This window comes from Anomalospiza imberbis, chromosome 6, assembly GCF_031753505.1.
Source record: "Anomalospiza imberbis isolate Cuckoo-Finch-1a 21T00152 chromosome 6, ASM3175350v1, whole genome shotgun sequence".
NCBI lineage: Eukaryota > Metazoa > Chordata > Aves > Passeriformes > Viduidae > Anomalospiza > Anomalospiza imberbis.
This window is the reverse complement of record NC_089686.1, coordinates 49,788,635-49,811,840: the sequence shown is the minus strand read 5'-3', so window position 1 is coordinate 49,811,840 and position 23,206 is coordinate 49,788,635. Positions and strand designations below refer to the sequence as shown.

Here is a 23,206-nt window from a genome sequence, read left to right as displayed (position 1 = left end):
AACTCCATTATGGCATAATTTTAAGTGAACCATAGTGGTAGGAACTGATATCGATGGTATTTAAGAAATTTCAAATGTGTTTTCAGCCTCTTAACAAAGATAATTTACAATTTGTGTTCCATCATCTATTTCAAATGTCACTATAATTTATTTGCTACCTTTATTTGGCATTGTCTACCCATTTTCCTTTAGTTTGGAAACATCTACCCATTTTTACCAGTTTCCCCTAAACACTTCTCAAATGAAAACCAATAAGCAAAGTGGAAAAATAATTTTACATGATGACAGTAAAAGTATAATATGTATTATATTCTAATGTCCTGATGACTGACTCCTTCAGTAGGAAAAAATGCAGAAAAATTTTAATTTCTCACACATATACATCTGCATTTCTAACAACAGCACAAATTCTAGTAGTGATTTTGAGCTTTCCCTGAAAAAGGAAAAAGGACTCATACAAGAAGGTCTAAATGTCTGATCAAGATAGAAAATTTTGGATATTTTTCATCACATAAAATTATTCCCCTCTATTTTAAGATAGTCTTGATTCTAAGTAAGAATCTCCAACAGCACTGATCTTATATCATTATGTAGCAAGGAAAATGTTTTTGTTTGCATTCATATAAAAAAGAAAGAAAAGCACATTGCTTATTAATATCCACTGAATTGTTTAAGAGGATTTTTAAGATACAAGTTAAAAGAATTTCATAATTTCAATTTCTCCTTTTCATTTAATAGTAGACATTCATTAGGACCCACACACTGTAATAAATTATAATAATTTCAAACAAGAATTAAATTACTAGGTACCTAGTGAAAGAGCCATTTTTTCTTAGGTACCCTGTAATCTAACTGTCAGATTTAAAATCTATTCCCAATCAACTCTTCACAACATTCACATTTATTCATCTATGCTAAATTAATAAAAGGTGTGAATAATACTGACAAAATTGATCATTATTGTTAATGTAGATTTAGAAAATTATAAGGTAATCTAAAATATAAAAGGAATTGAAGGAAACTATTACAGTTCTTATAAATAAATTCATCCTTTGCTATCTTTTTTTAAATCGGGAAAAATCTTCAACAAGAATTTATTGAGATTGACTAGCAAAGCTATTTAATAAATTGCACATTTCAGAACAGAACTACGTTTTTATTTCAAAAACTATTAAAAGTTGCTGATGACTCTAATGCAACATGAGAGTTCACCCAATACATTAAAAGGAAATGCTGAAATTTCAAAAAAAAAAAAAAAAAAATGTCAGACTGAACACAAATTTTTTGTAGTTTGAGCCTTGGCTATGCCAAACACCTTCCACATGGTCCTGAGTGAGCTCAGGTAACATGACAGTAAATGGGAATTGAGGTCACCCAGAATCCCTTGGAATCCAGATCTGACCGAATTCAACTCTGTAAAACAGGCCAAACATCCCTCCCCTTGATCTTGTAAACAGACATACAAGGGGACAGCATTCTCCAAAGAATTAAAGCTATTACACAACCATCCTTCCTTACACACAGACTTCTCAGCCCCCAGCAGTACCCACTGGATGCTATTGCTGCTCTGGTAAAACCAGTGTCTGTATCAGGCTCTCCTGTCCTTTGCACATTTGCAGTAATTCCTGCCATCTAACCTCAGTGACCCTCTCCCCCCTGACGGGGATCCCTGCAGATAAAGTAAAGCATGTCAACATCTGTTCCCATTCACACCGATTTTAATTTACAAAAAGAGCTTTGCTATTTTCAGAACAGGCTCCAGAGCACAATGACAGATTTAAGGCCTTTAATGGGGTTGCGTTTTGAGTGTGTCAGCGTTTCAGACTTACCAGGACTTGATTCTAAGGGGCTGCACCAAAGGAAGCTGCGGGGGTTTAGGGAGCCACAGAAAGGGTGTTCTCCTCACTGTCGTGCTATTTACTTATAAAGCAGCTGGCAAAGTTTTATGTCCTTGACAAACCCCTGCATTTGCTGCTTTGAGCAGAAATTGGAGATCCAGGGCACCAGGGATAGAATTCCTTCCCTTCCCATTTTCACTTTGTGTGTTCCTTCTGCCAGCCCACACCTTTCTGAAACCCAGCCTGTATTACTGGGGGGATGTTCAAAAATTGCTTTCTCATGACAAAGCTCTGTTCTTAAAGACTTCTGAACCCACTGGTTTTTGTGAAAGCATAAACAGGACAAAGCACTGTGTGGTTTTTGGGTTTGGTGGATTTTTTTAAAAAAACCCCACAGCCCTTGGTCTCTCCTGCTCTATTACAAATACTGCAATAACTGTCATTTTTCCAAAGTTCTTTTAACTGGAAATTACATATTGATTACCTTCATAAATTTAAAGAACTTATTCATCCCACTAGAAAGTTGCAGAGTACACAGACTGTGAGGATTACAGTGGTACAAAAACAATTCACAGATGTTCAGGGAATTTATTTTATTTATAAATTAGGTTTTTTCCTCATCTCATCGACAGGGTTTAGAGGTTTTTTTAAAGATATATAATATGAAGGACAACTCAGAGAAACAATGCACAAGTTGTGTTGTAATCACAGAACAGCTAAGACATGAGCAGCTGAGCAGAAGGAAGATGGGCAGTGGAATGCCATACAGTAATCAGCACTGTTGACTAATCAGAATTTGAGACACTAGAAGGTAATAAGGGTATTATAAAGAATGGCTTATTGAAGGAGCAGCTGTTTATGTGTAGCTCACTGTTTAAATGAATTCCACTAGATTGCCATGGTATGTTTTGTTTAAAAAAAAAAAGTTTTACTTGAAAAAGAAAAAAAAAAGAAAATAAAAAGATATATCAGTAAGGGTAAGCACAAGGGTGTAAATATCTGGGTATCATGACCACAAGTACATAAATAGAAGCAGTTCTCTAGGTACTGGGGACCTCTAAAAATGACATAAAATCAGTGGCCCTGGAAGTTACAAAAGAATATTCATTACTTAGGCAAAGCTTAAATGTCATCTTTGTTAGCCTCAGCCACTGAGCGTTGTTGCCATGGGCACAAGAGCTGAGGTGGTTATGGAGGGTAATAGACAAAGAGGAAAAAAACAAGGGAAAGTATAACTAAAACCAACTACAGAGCCATTTTAAGACTTTTATATTTGCACCACAAGCCAATAAACACAATCAATAAATTCAACCTCATTTACAAAAAAAAAAATTATTATCCCTTCCCATAAACACAGTAATAAAACAGTGCTATGATCTCAACTAGGAAAATCTAATTAAATAATGTAAAAAGACCAAAAATAGAAACAATATTCAAAAATCATACAAGTGAAAGCGACAACTCACCATAATGCTCAGGCAATAATCATGTTCAAATCTATGTGCCATAGGGGTTGTTCAACAGTTTTTTGTTTGCTTGTTTGTTTTCAGAAACCAAGTTACAATTTTGCTTTTCGAAATATCTTTGAAGAGTTGGGAGCAGGAAGGAGAGTGCCTAATTGCAGTGGAAATTTATCATAATCCATTATTTAAAATATTCTACTTTGGACAGCAAGGGCTTGGTAATATTTAAAAGCAGTCAGCAAGAAGTGGAAACTCTGGTATCTTTTGTAACAGTTCACATGTCAGACTGGCAAAGTGCCCACAGTGTACGGCAGAAAAATCTATTTAATGTCTGCCCCACAAGGCGACATGAGGCTTGATTGGCAGAAAGCAGAGAGTGGCTTTTGATCATGTGTCCTAACAAGCAGTTCCAGCTCCTGTCTCTTCGGCTGAGCGGCTCCACATTACCTATTCAAACAGAAGTGACAGGCCACTGCACTACTCTTTGGCTCTAGTCTCACGCAGTGGGAGCTATGCTGGAGACAGAGCCACTGATTAAATATATCACTTTTTCAAGACAAGCAGGTTGTCTGAATCAAAGTTGGACAGAATAGACTCAACATTATTAAAAGAGGATATAAAACTGGAGTTGAGTGATGTTAGGCCAGTGAGTACAGCCTCAGGGATTCACAGACTGACAAGGGGAATAAGGAACAGCAGAACTCATAAAGCAGGGTCAGAAATTAGCTGTGACACCTTGGCCATTTTCCCATCACTTCAGGGCCACTGTGTTTCAAATCCTGTAGTCTCTTTTTTGGCCTTTTTCTTAATGATTTTCTGTGCCAAAAAGAGGAAGGGGGGCGTAAAAATCGTTAACTAGCAAAAGTTGCAAATTGCAGTTTTACAATTAGATATAAAACATTAGCCACATTTTGCCACCTAATATACAGTGGTTTTAATTAGATTGTGGCTTTTTTCCTTGTATTCTCATCAGCCAAATTATTGTCATCAAATCATTTGTTGATACAGCACTGGCTACCCTTGCTCTAAGGAACAACTGAAAGCTGGGGAAAAGGACTGAATAGAGATGCTTATTACATTGCCTTGTTAGTTCATTAACAAATTGGTTTGATTTTTGAGGTCATATGTCTGGCCACTGACTGTTGTGTTACCTGATACACAGACACAAAAGGGCAACAGACATGATTCTTTGTCTAGTTATTATAACACAGAAACAACAGATACACTGAAACCTAGGGGAACCAATGCTCCAACTAAATTTTTAATTACAAGTATAACTTTTTTTAATTACAAGTATAACTGCAGATGTAACAAAACCTGCAACAACAAAAGCTGCACCAACCCCATTTAAACAGCTAAAAAACGCAAACAGTCCGCAGAGGAAAGAGAAGCTGAGGCAAAAGAAGCTTATTTTACTTTGTGATGCATGTGCATGCCAGACCTATAAAATTATTTCTGGGCTATTCAAAGTTCTGTGAAAAAATACTTAAATTATGATACAAAATCTTGACAGATTTTTTCCAGAACTACTCCTGCAGTAATTCTATTGAAATTAATAGAGTCACTTCAGGAATAAACTTGGTTCAATATTTATTTTTCACTACAGCAAGTTCTTCTGACATTTTAACAAACCTCTGCCCGACGTGTTAGTTTTTGTTTCACTGTAAATATTTAAAAGTAATCTGCTTGTTACATATTTAAGATACGATAAGGACTGCTAAGACCTACACTGAGAAGCAGAGCTGCTTTAAATATTGAATATGCAGGTAAATTTTAAGATAGAGTAGAAAGAGCTGAATCCTGTCCTCATGCATATCATGTAATACACACAGCATAGCTAGAAATGCAAACAGAATTCATTCTTAAGGTGGTGTTACACTAAGACATTCAGTACAGAGCCCTTAATGTTTTTGGTGTAACTGCAGGCTCTCTAAGCTGTAGTGTTCAGGCTTCTTCCAGATGGGTGAAAGAGCCTGCTTGCTTCAACATTTTTAAACAAATAAAAGACAGAAGAGTATTCAAGATGGGGGTTTTAGGTTCAGTGAAGATCATGATTTACCGCAGAGGGTGATGTCACATCAAGTTCTTTAAGAAATGTGAGCAGGCAGCAGTGCATTATAGCTTCATGTCAAAATATGGTAAATGGTTATGTAAAGCATTAAGTAAAGCAGTTAACAAAAAGGAAGATTAAAAAAAACAGCCATTCATACATAGGGCACTCTGCCCGGGAACTCTGGGCACCTATGTAAGTAAAACTAAAAATATATTATGATTAATAAAAGAAAACAGCTATTAGATACATTCCAAAATACTAGGCTGTAGAACAAGACATTTTGGCACAGCTTTACTGATTGGCAGGCCATGCTAAAGACAGACCCAAGACTGCAACAGAGTGAGCGCTGCTAGTCAGGACAGAGCAATGCTAACAGGAGCTCTCTGCAGATGTTTACACAGTACTTGCCCTCAAGACTATATTTAACAAGGACTGGTGCACTTTTTTTTCAGGAATATCACAATCTGAACTTTACAAAAACACCACCACTTCTTTATGTTACTAGAGCAGGACAGAAGAGGGTGGATTTTGACACATTAACAACTGTTTCATTTTGGAGATCAACGTGCCAATGAGCAAATAAGGAATACAAATAACAATTAGAAGGATTCCTCACAGTCCAAAATACACTTGTGAAGCACAGAAATATGTAGTTAAGAGCACTGAATTGTGATTTTATTCTTGGTTTTCACTTTGTGCTCATCAGCTACACATAGGGAAATGAGAGCACAGGCACAGGGCTAAAACTGAAATTATGCTGATGAACCGGGTTCAGTGAGGGCTTGAGCATGAAGCTCAAGAAGTATCAGACTTTATCACAATAAAGTTCCTCTTGGCTTTAAAGGTACCAGCTCAGTCTTACAGTGTAGAACTAGTGGCCTTAAAATAAATCATGTTTTGGACCACTCTTAGGGTGCTGTGTCTAGTACAAGAAAGATATGGGACTGGAGAGAGTCCAGGAATGGGCCACAGGGCAACCAAGGAACTGGAGCATCTCTCACATGAAGAGGAGCTGGGAGCACCATGAAGGTTTAGGCTGAAAAGGAGAAGCTTCCAGGGGATGATTTATGAATATCTGATGGCAGGAGTAAAGCCAGATCCAGGCTCTTCTCAGTGGTGGCCTGTTACAGGCCCAGAAGCAACAGGAAATTCCCTTGAACCAAAAGAAAATCCTTGCTTATCATAAGGATGTCCAAACACCAAACAAGCTGTGGAGTTTACAGCCTTGCAGATACTCAAAAGTTGAAAGGACATGGCTCTGAACAACCTGTCATAGGTGAACCTGCCCTGTGCAGAGAAGCAGCGCCTTCCCACCTCAGCCACGCCATGATTCCTTGATTCTGTGGAACTGATGCCTCAGGTTTTAGCTTTTATATTATTCAGATTCTGCATTGCTTTAGTGTGTATTTCTGAGCTTCATACTAGGGAATAGTAAGCTCTCTTCACAGAGTAGGTGGACAAAACAATTCCTTCTCCAGCTGGGGACCAAGGACAAATGATCCAAATTTCAGGCCCAAGAGCATAAACAACGTGGACTGAAGAGAGAAAAACAAGAAGGATGGGACTTCATAACCTAAAGTTACAATTGGACAATTAACTCCAATATGCAAATGGACCAAAACTTATAAAAGCGAGAGACCCTGTGGCCAGTAGTCCATTTGGTGACCATTTTGGTTCATCTTGGGCATAGCCCTGGCTGGGCTCTTGTGATGCCCAAGGTGTGTACATTGAGACCTTTTAATAAATACCTGCTTTATTCTTTAGCTGCATCTAGCCTCTGTTCTAGGTCAGCCTTCATCAGGCATCAGAACCAGCAGCAAACCTAGTGCAGGGCAGCATAGACAGACTGCCACTAAAACAATGACAATAAGGCTCTTTCTCAGGTTGGCTGATATACTCAAAACAAGAAAGCTGTTTTCCATGATGGCATCCTAAATTTTATGATGATGAACTGAGCAGTTATTTGTAAAAAAGGATAAATTCAAAAGACAATTTCCTCCCTTACACTGTAAAACACTCTCAAAAGATTTCAACATTTTTTAAGCGTCGATTCTTCTCATTTCAAATTTCAGGGAAAATAAAATTGACAAAAATAAAATTAAAATAAAACTTAAATGAAGTAATATTTTTAAACAGGAAAAAAATAGCTATTTTTTTTCCTCTCTAATTCCTATTCATATTTAATAATACACCAAAGCAACACTGACATTGAATGGATTTAGCCTCCCTGTTAGGAATATTTGTTCAGGGTTAGTTAGCATGGCTGAAGACTAATCTTAATAATTGTTTGTTGCTTCCACTGGAGGCAGGTTTCCCTCACAAACAAAGTGGCATCTTGGAGTTTCAGACTGAAACACAGAGGTGAGAGTAGTTACTCTCTCCATGGGATGAACAAGAAAGCCTGAGCATGGAGCTGCCTCATGCAGTCAGGCAGGAAGTGCCTCTGTCTCTCCTGTGGCAACCAAATAAAGTTGTCAAAATTATTTTTAAATAATGATAAGGTATCTAAACCAAATACTGTATGGAAAAATAAGGAATAGATCAGCATTTAAAATGTATATGCCGCAGAGCATTTTTACTGTCATTTCTTTAAGAAAAGCAGATCTAATTAGCTGTATCTCCAAAGTGTTTACCTAGCATTTTTATTATGTATTATAACATTTTGCTTAGAGTTGACATTTTTATTCTGACAAGCACTGTCTGGAGAGCTCTCAATAAATAATACATTTACAATTTTCAGTAAATAAGCACTGGACACAAATCATTATCCTTACTTACAGCTGCCCCTCTCTAATAGTGCTTTTACAAGTAAGGTGACTATTCAGTCTAATGCAATACTCTCAGTGCTGGGAAGATATTTTCATTCATTATCCCAGTCACAAGCACTTAAAGCACTTTTAGGTCCTGTTGCAAAACAGCAGGAATGGCAGAGCAAGTAAGAACAACTTAAACTAAAGTCCATCACTAAAGAAATCTGAGGCCATTCACCCTCTCGAACTTGCAAAATACAATGGCATACAAGATCAGCCATCTTCAAGCCCAATTTCTTCCCTTGAATCCTTATATTTATTTACATTAGCAAATTTAGGAAGGGAAGAGTCACAGCCTGGTCCCTGCTATTAACCTGATGACTGCAAAATGTATTTCAATTGTTATTTTAAAGCATGATCAGATCATAATGTTGTTTGTGTCACAGAACATCAGAAACCAATGAAGTTTGAATTTATTTTTCTGCTGCCAAGATCATGCAACTGAAGCAACTCTCCATATTTTTGCTGCTATTTACTCACTTATACTCTCTACTACAGAGCTCATTGTCAGTTGTACCTATTCATACTGATCTTGCTTTTTTACTGCCTCTAGGAAAAACTGGCTTTTAAGATATGCTTTTTTTAATAATACTTTCACAATACTAATAACATACAGATAGTGAAAAGATAGCAGATGTCTGACCATGTCGAAAAAGGAGACAGAAGTGTAGAGGAACATAGTACAGAAAATTATATAAGAAGGAAGCATTGTGACAATTTATCATGCAATAAAAAATAAATTGTATCTAACACTGGAGAATGTCAGAATTAAGAGCTTACAGTGGGATTAAAGAAAAAGTAAAAATGAGATGATCCCTGAAAGTATGACATTGGAAAACACATCTCTGGGGAGGAACTGACTGGAATGGTCAGTAGATGATGGCCTAGTAGAGAAGATTTCAGCCTTTTTCAGTATAATCTGTCCTGTCAAGGGATAATGAGAACAGGGTCGAGGCACATTTGTTCCAATGGAAAAGATTTTACTCATCTCACATATTCTAGGTCAAATAAAGATGTTTCTTCATCGTAATATAAGAATCTCAAAACAGTGGAAGCAAATACCTGCTCAAAAAAAAAAAAAAAAATCATGGCTAGAATGGATGTTCCAATCATCAGAATTGAGTCCTGAATTTCAGACTCTTCCCCTAGCCGGATCAACTCTGTTTACCAGCAAAAGCAACAGTTTTGTAGAGATGCACAGGTTCAAAGCCTCACAGAGAGCAATCTGCATTGGAAATCTGAACCTTCAGAAAAGTAGAAGCTCCATAAAATTCCATGGATCCTACACTAAGGTTTTTCCTGATGGGTTCTCAAATGGCTAGCATAAAACTCACCAGTTCCTTGCTGATGATCCTGAATAAGAACTAAGAGGGGACGTGAAAACATCTTAGCAAAGTAGGTGGCCCAACTAATCTATCCACCTATTCATGTAGATCTCCTTCTCCATGATACCCATGTAAAAGTCTTTGCTATTCTCCATTTGCGTGCCATGAGAGAATTTCAAAACCAAGAAAAGTGAAGTTTTCAAATGTAGCATGAGACATACTGAAAAGTGCTGAAGAATTCCTATACCCACACAGAACCTGTGAGTTGTGATTAGATTCTCAAATATTACAACAGTGGATAAGGCTGTAGTTCAGGCAACAGGTAAATAAAAATATGAGGTGGAAAGATGGAAGGATGTGTCAGTTTCTTAAATAAAAATATAATTTAATACAAAATATTTTTCTGAAAAATTTAAAGGCTATAAGAAACTGAATACTCAAAAAAGCCTAAATTTCAGTCAGAATGATAAATAAAAATATGAGACAAAATATTAATGGCCAGACATAGTATGGTTACACAGACTGAGTCTCTCTTTGAAAAAAAAAACAACTTAAATGTATGTTGCATTTGAAATTTCATTAAATGAAAGTATATTAATGGAATTAATTTCTGATAGAAAAATCAAATGCAAAGGAGAGAAGGAAAATAGGTTGTATCTTCTTTTAGTTACCAGGAAAAAAACCCTAGAAAAATCCTTCCTTTGTAGTAATGTTTCAAAAAAGGTCAAAAATTACTGTAACACTGTAAGACATAGGAATTCACTGTAGATTCCAAAAAAAGAAGCATTAGAAATTTTATGATCTATGTCTATAAATAGAAGATTTTTTTTTCTAAAACAGCAGCATATATTGCAATGAAAAAGTGACCAAGCGATTTTACCAAGATAATTGTAATTTTAGAAAAAAAGAGAGAGAGAGACATAAGTTGTATTTAATTATATGGTAAGGAGATAAATAATGGAAGAAAACAGCAATTTAGGAAAATGTGCTTCATATCTCTCCTTTAACTTGGTCTGAGTCATCTATTTATTTTCTGGACATTTGGGCTTTTTGCTCATTTTGTTTTTATTTTGGAAGCTTGTCTGGAGTTTAGAAGAAAAATTCCCTTTCTTAGATGCCACTTTATACGCCTCCCAACAAAAAGCAAATAAAAGATAAGTATTAAATTAACCATATGAATAATTGATTCTGAATTTTCTTAGCAAAAGTGATTCTTAAGAAGAAAAGGGAACCATAATGAGGATGGTACCGAGCAGATAAGGCAGGGATTTTCAAAGGTGATGAAAGGATTTGAAGAAGGTGAGTTTTTCATATCCAAAGAGAAATGCCAGTGACCATTTGCAAATTTCATTATTTGATGGAATTTTTTTGATTGCTTTGGATAATCCTAATACCAAAACCCAGTAACATTTTTGAAGTCTTGAAAATAAATATCTTTATCCATTAAAAATATAAAAAAAGGAAGAAGAAAGAACAGGGGTCTGTAAACAGCAACTATGTTAGGACAGCCAAGAATCATGTCTTCATCAGTGGAAAGTGTGGGCACCCAGCCCACCACAAGACAGATAACTTGAATTAAATCTGTGCAAAAATTCTTTTAAAAATTTTTAAAATATTCACTGACCACAAATGGTCTGTAGTTCACTTCTAGGACTTATCCACCAAAGAAAACTCCTGACATGTAAAGTCCTCAAAGGTAGTGCTTAAAACAGTACTAAAAAACAAGTGCACATGTCTAAACTCTGTTCTCAGCTGTGGCAGGCTTAAAACAAAGCCACAAGAAAAATGGAAACTCTCCATTCACTTAATACAATATAATGCACACAGATGCTTAAAAAATAACCTAAAACAACCATAACTTAAAAATAAATGAATAAATAAAAAACAAACAATGGCAACCCAAACTGTTTGCCAATGTCCACTTATGAAACACAGTATGTGAAAGTTTAAGTTCCTTTACTTCCCAATGAAATTAGCAGGAAATTCGTGGATTTGTGTGTGCAATACTTCTATATATTTATATTATATTCCAATATAATTATCAGAATTATAGAAAGCTTCATAGGGGAAGTGTTAATCAATTTTAAGTCAATATAACAGAAAGTATTCAGTTATTATTAACTAATGAAGCTGGAGGAAAAGAAAAACAAAAGAAAAAAACAGAAAACCACCACTACTGAGTAATGTAGTAACATTTTCCCTACTGCATATAGAATTAATAATACATGTGAACCCTTAATTTTTAATATAGATATCCACCCATATATCCCCCCACAGAGAGAGAGTACAAACAGGTGCACATGACAGAGAATAGATGGAAATTTATGAATATACTACTCTTTATATAGATGTTCATTATTCCACCATGCATACATAGAAATCTTTGATCTCTGAACGTTCAACTATGGTCTTCAAGGAGAAAACAAGAATGGGAAGCACTTCATAAAAACCTTGTGCTAGCATTGTGAACCAAGCTTGGTTGAAAAATGATACTGTATACATTGCTCTGAATCAAGGTCAAAAGTGAATTAGGAATCCAGGCCCTGAGTAATGAGGGCTTAGCACTTAGCAGAAATGACATGCCCAGTTTCCAGCTCAGAAGTGCCAGCTGACCTGCCAACCTAGCAAGCCAGATCTGAAAGGGAGAAATCTGCTCTCCTCACTACAGACAAGATGTGTACTACTAATTATTGCTCCTAGAGGCTTATGATGAGCTACAGTAGGATAGTTGTCTGGAAGCCAATTCTCAGCATAGAATTCAGGCAGCCCAAGCTGTAAATCTGTCTCACAAAAGTAGCATAAGCAATATTCAAAAAGAAAAGTCTTTTACTTAAAAGGGACAGAAAAGGAGAGAAGCAGTTAGACCATATTGTCTAAAAGAAACTCTTCATGAGCTGTGAAGAGCTTTAATACTTGATTGTACTGTAGGATACTTCCAAAGAAAAAGGCCAGTAAAACAATCCTTCAGCTCATAGAGTAACTAAGATGGATATACCCAAGTTATCCAAGAGGCCCTAGTGTCCAATGTTGTTGATTAAATTAGACACCTGTTCATTTCTGACCTCTTCTGTCTTATGAGAACACATGTCAGCAAAGTCTTTACATACTCAAATTAACTCTAAATATTTGCAGCATTCTTTTCTTTTCCAGTTACAATTTTCTCATCAGTTTTCTCATTTCCAAATCATTACAAATTATAACACGGGAGTGCCTTACAGTGCAAAAAATGCAAATAATGGACCACAAAGTCAAAAAATATGTTATTTATCCTGTAATGTTGGTAATCTGTGTTCAGACTACAAATAAAGCTAAAAACATACCTAAGGTATCTTCCTGTGTGTGGCACCCATGTTCCCACACCACACACAAGACATGACACTGGCTGAAGCACTATTATTAAAGAGAGATTAAAACAGCTGTACATTATGCTGAAGCACTCGCTCTTCCCTTTACAAACAGACGGTCCTGGATTACAAGCAGCACTTGACCATTTAAATCACTACAACAACCATATTTAACCAGCTGGGCCATATTCTCTTAGGCAATGCCTGTTGACCTCCTCAGTCACAGCTGCTCAGATGAAATTCTCATTAGACAACTTATTTTCAGGAGCCAAAGGAGTCTGATTAAATATATCTATCTAGACACAATAAAGTCTTCCAGTACATATTTCTTTTCCAGTGTTATGAGGCACAACAGAGACAACAAGGAGTATATGCAAGCATAGCAGACAACTAATATCTGAGTGCATAGCACAAAGTATTTAACTGTTTGACCCCAACAACCTGTATTTCTCAAATTCACATGATATAGATGGACCAGAAAGTTTCTATGTAACAGTATTAAAAGAGACTTTTTGGTGTGCTGGCGTGGGGGTTAGAACTGATGACTGGAATTCTTGAGTTCTTTACTCCACACTTAACTCTACAATTAACCTGACATATGACTGTGTGTTAGCCCAAATCCCACATTTGTGGGCAAGGAGGTCATCCCTATAAATGAGGCTAACATGAACTATTACATCCTGTCGGAACCCAGAACGTCCCTTGGACACTCCTGGATGTTCCGGGCCCAGGTCAGAAGCATTTGAGACCCTGGAATGCAGCCACAGACCCCTGTGGCTTTGAACCTGATCCATGGAACAATTTACCAACCTTGCAGGAAGAACAAGAAATCACAAAAGTTTATATATTATAGTAGAAGTAGTCACAAAGTGAAAGGAAGAATTTTTGAGTGCTGTACAGGGGGGTTTTAGGCCTTGTACAGAGGGGTCAGAGTTTTGTACATGGGGGTCAGAAGTTCTAAGATGGAGGGACTTGGGCGTGCCCTGTCCTCTTTCCTTCTTCCTAACCTCCATGTTCTTGGTGATGTTGGCATTCACATACTGGTTTAGAGTAGAAAGTCACTGTTCAGTATAGGTGATGGGCATTGGGGAAAAACTGTAAACATCTAATACGTAATGTATGATATAAAAGAGGGCACCAGCCCCCTGGGTGTCGGAGTGTGCCTTTGCCTGACTGCTGAAAGGACTGCAGCAGTTCAGGAAGAAATTCTTTTAGATAACATACAATAAACTACCTTGAGACCAGATGACTGAAGACTACTGAGTCTTTCTTTGGAGGCACGGGTTGGAGGAGATACTTTTCTACCTTTCCAGCTCACCCCAACCAGGGGGTTAGTTCCTATAACATCCTTTTAAAGGAGATATGCAGGATTTAAAGCCCCCACATCACAGTATACAGTAGAAACACATGTCTTTTTTCCATTTCATTCATTAAACCCATTATATTATTCTCTCTATTTAAAAAAAAAAATCAGCAGGTATTTTTCAATTTGAGTAAGCAATTTCGTGACAGGGCAGGACTTAGTACACAAAGAGCTCCTCAATTGCATTGTTTGCATACCATTTTAAGAAAAGAACTGCATAGAAACATATGTGTAAAGAGCATCATGTATGGTAAGTGTGTTATCAGGCTATTAATTAGGTAGTTCAAAAGACACTGTAAGATGGCAAAACAATTTCATCATCTCAGACCTCATTTCTCCAACTGACTGCACAGAGCTAAAACAAAGTTCAATCTTAAAACAGTAATTATTTTTAACATTTTATTTTAATCAAACAAGTACGGAGAGTACTTCTTTTAAATTCAGAGAAACTTCTGAATACTGAATTGGGTATTCAAATCTGTTCTAAGAATTTTGATATTCCTGGCCTACACAGAAGTTTAGAAACATTGAACTTCCTAAGTGCAACATCCTGAAGAATTTCCAATCTTTCTATTAATTATTTTTTCTGCATTAGTTTATATGGTACCAGTCAGATGTTCATTAATTATTTTCTGTAAAACATAAGTAACATTTTTTCCTGCAGAAAATGGTGGATGAATGGAAAAGAACTTAATGCAGAACCATAAAATAATCACAGAATGGCCTGGCCTGGAAGACATCTTAAAGATGATCTAATTCCAGCCCCAGTGCTGTAGGCAGAGATGCTTTTCACCAAGCCAGGTTGCTCAGAGCTCCATCCAACCTGACCTTAAACACTTCCAGGGAGAGGTGTCCACAGCTTCTCTGGGCAACCTGTGCCTGAGCCTCACCATCCTCACAGCAAAGAATTGTCTTCTAATATCTAATCTAAACCTAACATAAACACGAAGATACAGTCAAATACCTTTGAACTTACAGGCAGACTTTAGAATAGCTTTCCATTATAATGTGGTCCATAAAAGGCAAGATTATTTTATGGATCAAAAACGACCTTTATTTCAGCTGATGAGAACACATAGCGTGTAGAAGGCTCTGACTCAAAGAGAGGGATCTCTCTGCTCTGCGCTCTTAAAACAACCAGTATATACCAATACAGGGGAAGCACAGAAAATTCTTGAGAACCCATACAAAAATAAGCTATGAAATGCTCAAATTCCTATGGATAGATACTATGTTTAAACTTTTTGATGCACATTTTTATTAGCACACCATCCAGTACACTCCTGGAAAAGCCTTAGCTGTGGCGTCGATATAATCAACAGCAACTTGAGCACTCCCGCAGCAAAGTACGAGCCAAGACCTTTGATTAGCATGGGGTGTCGAACGACTGCTACTGACTGCAGAAAACAACTTTGCCAAAGTAATATTTAAAATAGTTTTCCTAGTCTAACCACCAAATCTAAGAAAGCAATTTTTAAAAGAGTGATCTTTACAGCTGAAAACAGACAGATGGTAGTAAAGAATCTGGGACGTTCTCTCTTTAGAGATGTTTCACCAGCTTCAGAAAGGACACCTATAGAACACACTGGCATTTAACAATTATGCCAAGAAATGCGGAAGCCTACTTCCATCACTACATGATTTTATCCCATATTTAAACATATTATTGTATCAGCTTCAATTTTAATTGAAATCTGCATTGCTACATGAGGCCAAAGGAACTTAAAGTGCAGTGTTTGAAGTGCACTGTGACCATATAATGAAATTGAGGAGACAAAATAATTCTGAACTCATTCCTATTTCAAAGAAGAAAAGAATCAAAAAGTTCTACCATCTTTTGGCTCTACTACATTATAAATATTCTTCCTGGGTTATTTTTAATGGCACAAAACTGAACTGGTAAAATATCTAAGAGAATCCACACAGATGCCTCCTCACCTGTTTTTCTATTTCAGAGCCTCCTGCTCTCACAACTTCCCTGATTCAAACTCACGTATGAGCTCACAGACTAAAAGGTATTGTTGCAGAACCAAGTATGCCTTCATTCTATTTACTAAGGGGAGAAATTTTTGTGGTGGGCCCTGAGTGCACAAATACACGGAAACTCACTCTCCAATTCTGTTTGTTTCCTCCCATGGCCCAAAATCTTTGCAAAATCAATGAAAGTATCTAAATAAGGACTGGCTACATAAACTGCCTTAGCACTCAAAGATTGTCCTCATTTTAATCTCTGTTTTAATACTTGTAACAATATCTGAGGAGACTGTAAAAAAAAAAAGAGAGATTTCTTCCTCTGTAATTCTAGCTATATAGGTCAGAACTATGTACTTTTACACTTAAAACTGTTTCCCATTCTCCTAGTTACAGATGCTAGGTTATTAAAGTGATGAAAGATGAGAATTTTTAAGGCAAAACAAACCAGCTTATGTTTTATTCATTCTTATTGTTAAGAATAAATATTTGTCTTTTAAAAGGAAGAGAACAAATACAACTGAAGAATATCCCTCACAAGTTCACAGCCAGTTAAGAATTCATCATAACCTTTCAAGTGAGAGTTGAGTTTTCACCAAATCCAACTTTCTTACTTTGACTCACAACTGCGACAATTTTAAAAGTTGTTGAAAACTGGCATATTTGTCTAAAATCCCTAATGGATCTCAAAGTACCATTGCCATGGAAACCTGTGATTAACTTTATCCTAGCCTTTTCCAATTATGTAGCTTTATGGCCCTCGATACCCAACATATCCTTTATGCTGTAAAAATTACTGGACTGGGAGGGTGGGGAAACTGCATCAATCTTATCCAACACATACCTTCTTGCTCAGTCCTGGTCATTTCTTCTAGTTTCTTCTGCTTCAGTGTGTCCACCACATCTGCTAGGCTTCCCTTGCGGCGCTCCGGCGTTCCAAAGTTAACACTGGTCATTAGCTCGCTGCGGTCACGACCTCCTTCGTCGGGCTTGTTTGGTGAGGTAGAGGTATTTCGGAAGGAATATAGGGAACATAACTTATTACTCTCTGACTCCTGCAAAGAAACAAAACAATGTCAAAACACGGGCTCTTCTCTTATGACAGAAGAATGTCAGGCAGGCAAAAGCTGAAAGCATTATTTGCAATACTAACAAGCCTACATCTATCCTTCAGTTTATAAATTGAGTGTCATTATTTGAATTTCTTCATTTCAGTGCTTTACATGGGCACTTTTGCCCCTAAGTCTGGTGCTCTCCATGTTTCTAACATTCATACTTCATGCCTGAGATAATCTTCATCAAGGATTTCCCTCATCAGGAAAAAGCCACTTCAACATTTTTTAACAATGGATGTATTAGGATTTCATAGTTTTCTTTAGTTCCTTAAGTAAGGACAATATATGTAGCACTAAGGAAGAAAGTACAAGCAAGGATAAATTATTCCTGGATAAATCCTCAGCTACTGGAAAACAGCATAACTTTAAAAATTGAGAAAGTGTTAGGCCAACAGTGACTGAGGAGGAAGGAATCTACATGAGAGTTAAATAAAGTTAATGGTATATGGGTATCCATGCACATTCACCGCCCTTTAAATTAAATTTAAATTTTTCTTAAAGAATGAATGGCACAATACTTATAATAAACAAAAGAAGATTTAATTTTCAGGCCAACATAGGCAAGAATGAGCAAGGAAATGAAGTTATGGCAAAACAAATCATGTATGCCAATACACAGGTATCAAGACCACACGTATCAAGTGTTATATAGCAAAAAAACATAGAAGTAAAAAGGTTTCATCTATTTTGTCAGTAGATAATGATTGTTTGAGCAAAAATTAAAAAAAAAAAATAGGCATTGAAAAGCAATGATTAATGACAGTTCTCCTCAATTCTGTGATACCACCCAACAGTAAAGCCTTTCCTGAACTTCTCTGGCTCAGACTTGTCATTCTCCCAGTCATGCTTGCAACATTCACTGAATCCCTGCTTTCACAATTCCAGCTAAAAAGAGAAGTTGTTCTTGGATTTGTCCTCAAAAACTCAACCACAAGAATTTCTCACACACTTCCCTTTCCAAAATTACTCTTCTATTTTAATTTTTAATAATGCCAGGCTAGGAGTGTTAAATATTTGGGGCAAAAAACTATTGATTTTTTTATGTTTCTTTATGGCATGCCTAGAAATGTCAGTGTGCATATCAGATTCCATGAAACACACTTTCTTTAAAATTTAACAGCAATTATAGTGGCAATAGATTTAAATATTAAGAAGCTAATTAATAATCTTGCCAAAAAACAGTCTCATAACAATAATGTTCCTGCTACTTTAGGAGCTGAAATTACCCATCTTCAGAGCACTGAAGAAAGGCTAGAAAGCATTAACCATCAGCAACACCACAAGACAAAAATCTTTGATTCAGTCTGGAACAGATTAAGTAGCTGTGCAATATAACAGGGGGAGCAAGACCAACAATGAGCAAGCTGGGTGACTCGGGGCTGGGGACTGTGCAGGAGGAGGTGGTGACACATCATCTTCAAGCACAGCAGTCTGTGATCAGCACAGCACTGCTACCATCACTGGAGAAGGAGGCAGTATTTTCTAGGGATTTTGCAAATGTATTTATTCACTAAGAGAGGAAATTAGAAGACAGTATATCTCATCCCACTGGTAGCAGCCCCTCATCAACACAGTAGGAGTGACAGAGGTTTTGCAGGCACAAACAGAAAGAGAGGTGACATGGAATAAAAATTTAATCTTTGTATTTTTAGCAAATAAACATTAACTAATTTTTCACTCCATCTATTTGTATTCACTGAAGAATCGAACATCACAGAGAGCAATATCTTAGACCAGGTACAGAGATTAACTTATTTAGCTGCCTTTAAAATTGAAAACTTTCATACATTTAACTCTAAGAAAAACTACTTTGTATTTTTCTTACAATGGAGATGGAAAGAGCGTCTTTAATATTTTTCATATGTAAAGCCTGAATTTTTATAATCCCTTTCCCCAATGAAGAATTAATACTACATACTTCGACACTTTCACCTTTGAGGACAGTACAAAAACAATTCAGTAATTTTAAAGGCACTTTTTCTCCAGAGAGCAACATCCTCTTACAGTACATGAAGCACATCCATCAGGCTCAATGCAGGGGTTTTCATACTCTCAGCAAGGAACACTAGGCTGGAAACAAGAAGATAAGGCAAATCTGTGGAGTAAGTAGGAATAACGGAACGTTCTTCCTCCTGATAACCTCTCCTGTTCCCCGTCTGGATGCATATATGGTCCAGCACAATGTTCCTTTGCTGTACTGAAAGACTCCCCTAGTCCTGCCTCCATCATTCACCCTTCATTTTCTTGCCCGAAAAATTGCAATATCCACAATGGAGATGTGACACATTTAAACACCACACAAATGATGCAGATTAATGGAAGTGAGGCAGAATGACTACCTTTGCAAGTATGAGTCCAATTAATAAACTATTCTATATTGCCAGTTTTGTGGAAAATTAAAACGTAGAATAAAAATAAAACAGAAAATGCATTTGTAATATTTCTGGTTCTATTTAGTCCTAGAGCATGTGGAACAGTTTTTATTGACCTCACATTAATGGCTAAATAGACAGATCAAAACACAAGGGGGCAAGGGAAATATTCCTGTTACTTTTTACTCTAGAAAGTTGACTCAACTGTATGTGAAGAGAAGTTGCTACTGCAACATTCAGCTTGTTGAAAATGAAGTAAATGTTGCACCAAATTTATGAAGGATTTTAATTTTCATGATGGACCTTATAACCTTCTGCAGACCACTCGTTGTGGCACGTCAGGCTTGTCCCAGCAGTTCACCCACTGCAAGACCAAAACTGCAACTACCACATCCATCAGATGCAGACCTGAATATCAAAAATTAATTTCCATTGAAATTCACAAGCAGCAGACAGAGACCCTCCTAATACATCCAGGTATCCTCTGAAAAGTCTAGTGGATTGTGTGGTTGTCTGAAACAAGAGGGATATCTCCTCTGCAAATTGTTTCCTGGTCCTCTGGCTCTAATGCCACTTCACTTTCCCTAGAAAGTCTGGAGTTCAGATGGAAAAGGACCACCATGCTTCCTAAAATAGAACAAGCCCATGAATTCATGGTTAGGAAAGGAGAACCTGGTCCTTTTGAACATGAATATGGAAAAAATCGATAAAAAAACATCTCTTATCCTTAATAAGCTTTTTGAAGTCACTCTTTACAGAATGAGGAATTCCCACTTTGTTTGATCTGAAGACAGAAAAGAAAGGATGCCATTAAGGTTTTTTTTCATGTATTTTCCAAGATCACGGAAGAGGAAGTGAAGACAAGTGAAGTGCCTAGCCAAGATCAACTCAAATGTTTTCATTTTGCAAAATCCAAATGAGAAATTCATCTGTAATGATGAAAATTTTTTATGCAAGTCAAATTTTCTCAGAATCACTGATAAAAATAAGGAAATTAATAATAAAATATGACTGATATGAATATCCACTTAATGTATGTGGGCACAATTTGGTGCCCCAATTGATCTAGTAGCTCCATAATACACTACACAAGGGACATATCACTGGGTTCTTTGGTTTAAAATTCATGTATTTCTGTAAAAATAGTACTTTAAATGTCTAAACTTGAAATAGTGTCTTAAACACATGACATTTCCCTTTGAAAGATACATTTTTTTGGTGTGCTATTCTCGCTGATTTCAATGATTTCCAGGTAAGGAAGGGGGGAATACGGAAAATATAACCAGATAAATAGTAAACATTTAGTGTATGGATAAAATATGTAAAACAGGGTATGCTTCTTCAGGATCTCATTCTGGTTTTGCTGGATTTATAAAATTATCCTCCCACTTACACAATAATACTGGATAACTGTAGAACTGTTAATGCCTGTTCCAGAATGCATAAGGGATCCCACAGGGATATTTGTCCACCACAATGGAGGCCTTTCCAGACTGGTCTATAACAGTTGGCAAACCATAAAATTTAAAGAGAGCTTATTAAACAAAACAAAACAAAACAAAACAAAAAAAAAAAAAAAAAAAAAAAAAAAAAAAAAAAAAACAGAACAGATCTGAATGCTTAAACAATATATACAATGATTATTTTATCTTAATCTTTCCTCTTTGCCTGTGTCAGGTAAAAATGCTTAAGGTTGCAAAGCTTTTTAGTTGCAGAGATGACTAAGACAGAAAATCTTACTGCTAAACACCTGAAGAGACAAACTCAGTTTTGGACCACTATTTCAGCTGCTTACTATTCAGCATGGGAAAAATTGAGTCTGTTTTTGAAACGTTGGGGTTTCATATCAAGGTAAATAAGTGGCATTTTTCCTGTCTACATTTTCTTGCCAGCTCATTAGCACAGACCAAATTTGATTACTGATCATTCAACCCACTCTGTTTTGACAAAATTCTATTATTATAACAGCTGAAATACCCATATATAGACACTAAAACATAAGGATTAAGTTCAAACAGTACAAAATGGAGAAAAATAAATAAATGCACAAAAGACAGAAAACCCAAAAGTAGCAAGGTATGGATACTAAAACACTATGGATGACTCGTGCAGGGATAGACAGCCCTTGCATGAAGTCATACTTTTACTAAAACCTCCACCTTTCTCATATGTCAATTGGAAAACAGCATAAAGAGTTCCAGCACAACATGGGCAAAGCTTTCCTACATCTATCCTTGGCCTTTCACACATTAGAGAGACAGTATACTTTAACTAATCTCAAATTTTCTTGGAATGTATAAGGTCCATCAACAGTTTCCATAGTCTTATCAGCTTTCCAGGCTGCCTGGTGTAAACAAGTGACCTGTTGGCCATTTCTTTTAGAGTTGCTGTGAATGACTCAAGTACAGATTTGGTAATGGCAGGAACAATTCTGAATAATTATGAGCAACTTGGTGAAAATGAAGACAGGAACTCTATGACTACACACATGGTATTTTCTTCACACACCACAACAATTCCTTTAAAACTGTTCCACTAAGATAATATGTAAAGATAATTCGATAGGCCTCTTACTGTAAGAAAATTATTTTTTAGCAAGTACATTCACTAAATTTCACAAGTTCGTGGTTTATATTCTTCAAAAAGATAGATGATAGTTTCTCTATAAAGAAAGGAAAATCCTCATAGGTTCTTAGATGTTTCTACTGAAAAGGGATTGAGCAAATAATTTTCCTGTTAGTGTAAAAAACTGTTTTCTTGCGTATTTAGATTCTAACAGTTTTAAGTAGTTCATTTTCCATCAGTGCTCCCACTGGTTTTAACAGGATAAATGAGGGGGTACTGCTGAAAATTATGAAAATAAAGGTATTGATAGCTGACCCAGTATTTTTCATACTGGGAGGCCAATATTTATAGCAATACCTGCAAGCTAAATCATGAGACAACTCGGTCACCTTCTATGAAGTCGTTTCACTTCCAAAATAGAGCAAACAGACACAGAATTACAGTTCTATTGGTGAGAGATTACAGGCCAAAAAGACAATATTCTTGCTCCTTCCTCCAAATAGCCAAGGTACAAAATAGAGGGGGCTGTATTTGGGGGTTGAGATGCAACATCTCAATTTGGGGACACCACAATCACGAGTGGAGCTCTGACTTGGGACAGATCTCTCTTTGGTGCCCTCCTAAGGGTTAAGGACAGACCAACAGCCTGGTGAGCTGGATTCTCTTGTCAGGAGTTTTAAACAGGGGAAATGCGCAGGGATGCGGATTTTAATGGCAGCATTTATGTTTCATGTAGGGAGGATGGATCCTCTGGATCTCTCTGAAGGAGAGAAAAGAGAAAACCTTGCAAAAGAAAACGGAGGGCTGTACAAAATCAAGGTCACAGTGTTAGTTAGCAATTTAATAATAACTGTGATCAACTTTGATTGAAAGTTGACGACTGCAAGCCCACTTAATAGCCAGAGAGAAAACGTTTCTGTAAGAGTTCAACTGAAATCACAGGATGAATGGCCAAGAAGTAGAAAGCAAATGTTACTAACATAAAAT

General features: G+C 36.6%; 1 protein-coding gene across 19 annotated transcripts in view; it reads right to left on the bottom strand.

Annotated features, from left to right (window-relative positions):
* SOX6 (SRY-box transcription factor 6) overlaps positions 1 to 23,206 on the bottom strand; it is a 370,313-nt gene that overhangs the window by 200,981 nt on the left and 146,126 nt on the right. For all 19 annotated transcript variants that reach the window (XM_068194094.1, XM_068194092.1, XM_068194095.1 and 16 more), the window contains one exon: positions 17,012 to 17,222. In XM_068194094.1, the coding sequence (XP_068050195.1) occupies positions 17,012 to 17,222 (211 nt within the window). The remainder of the gene's footprint in view (positions 1 to 17,011; positions 17,223 to 23,206) is intronic.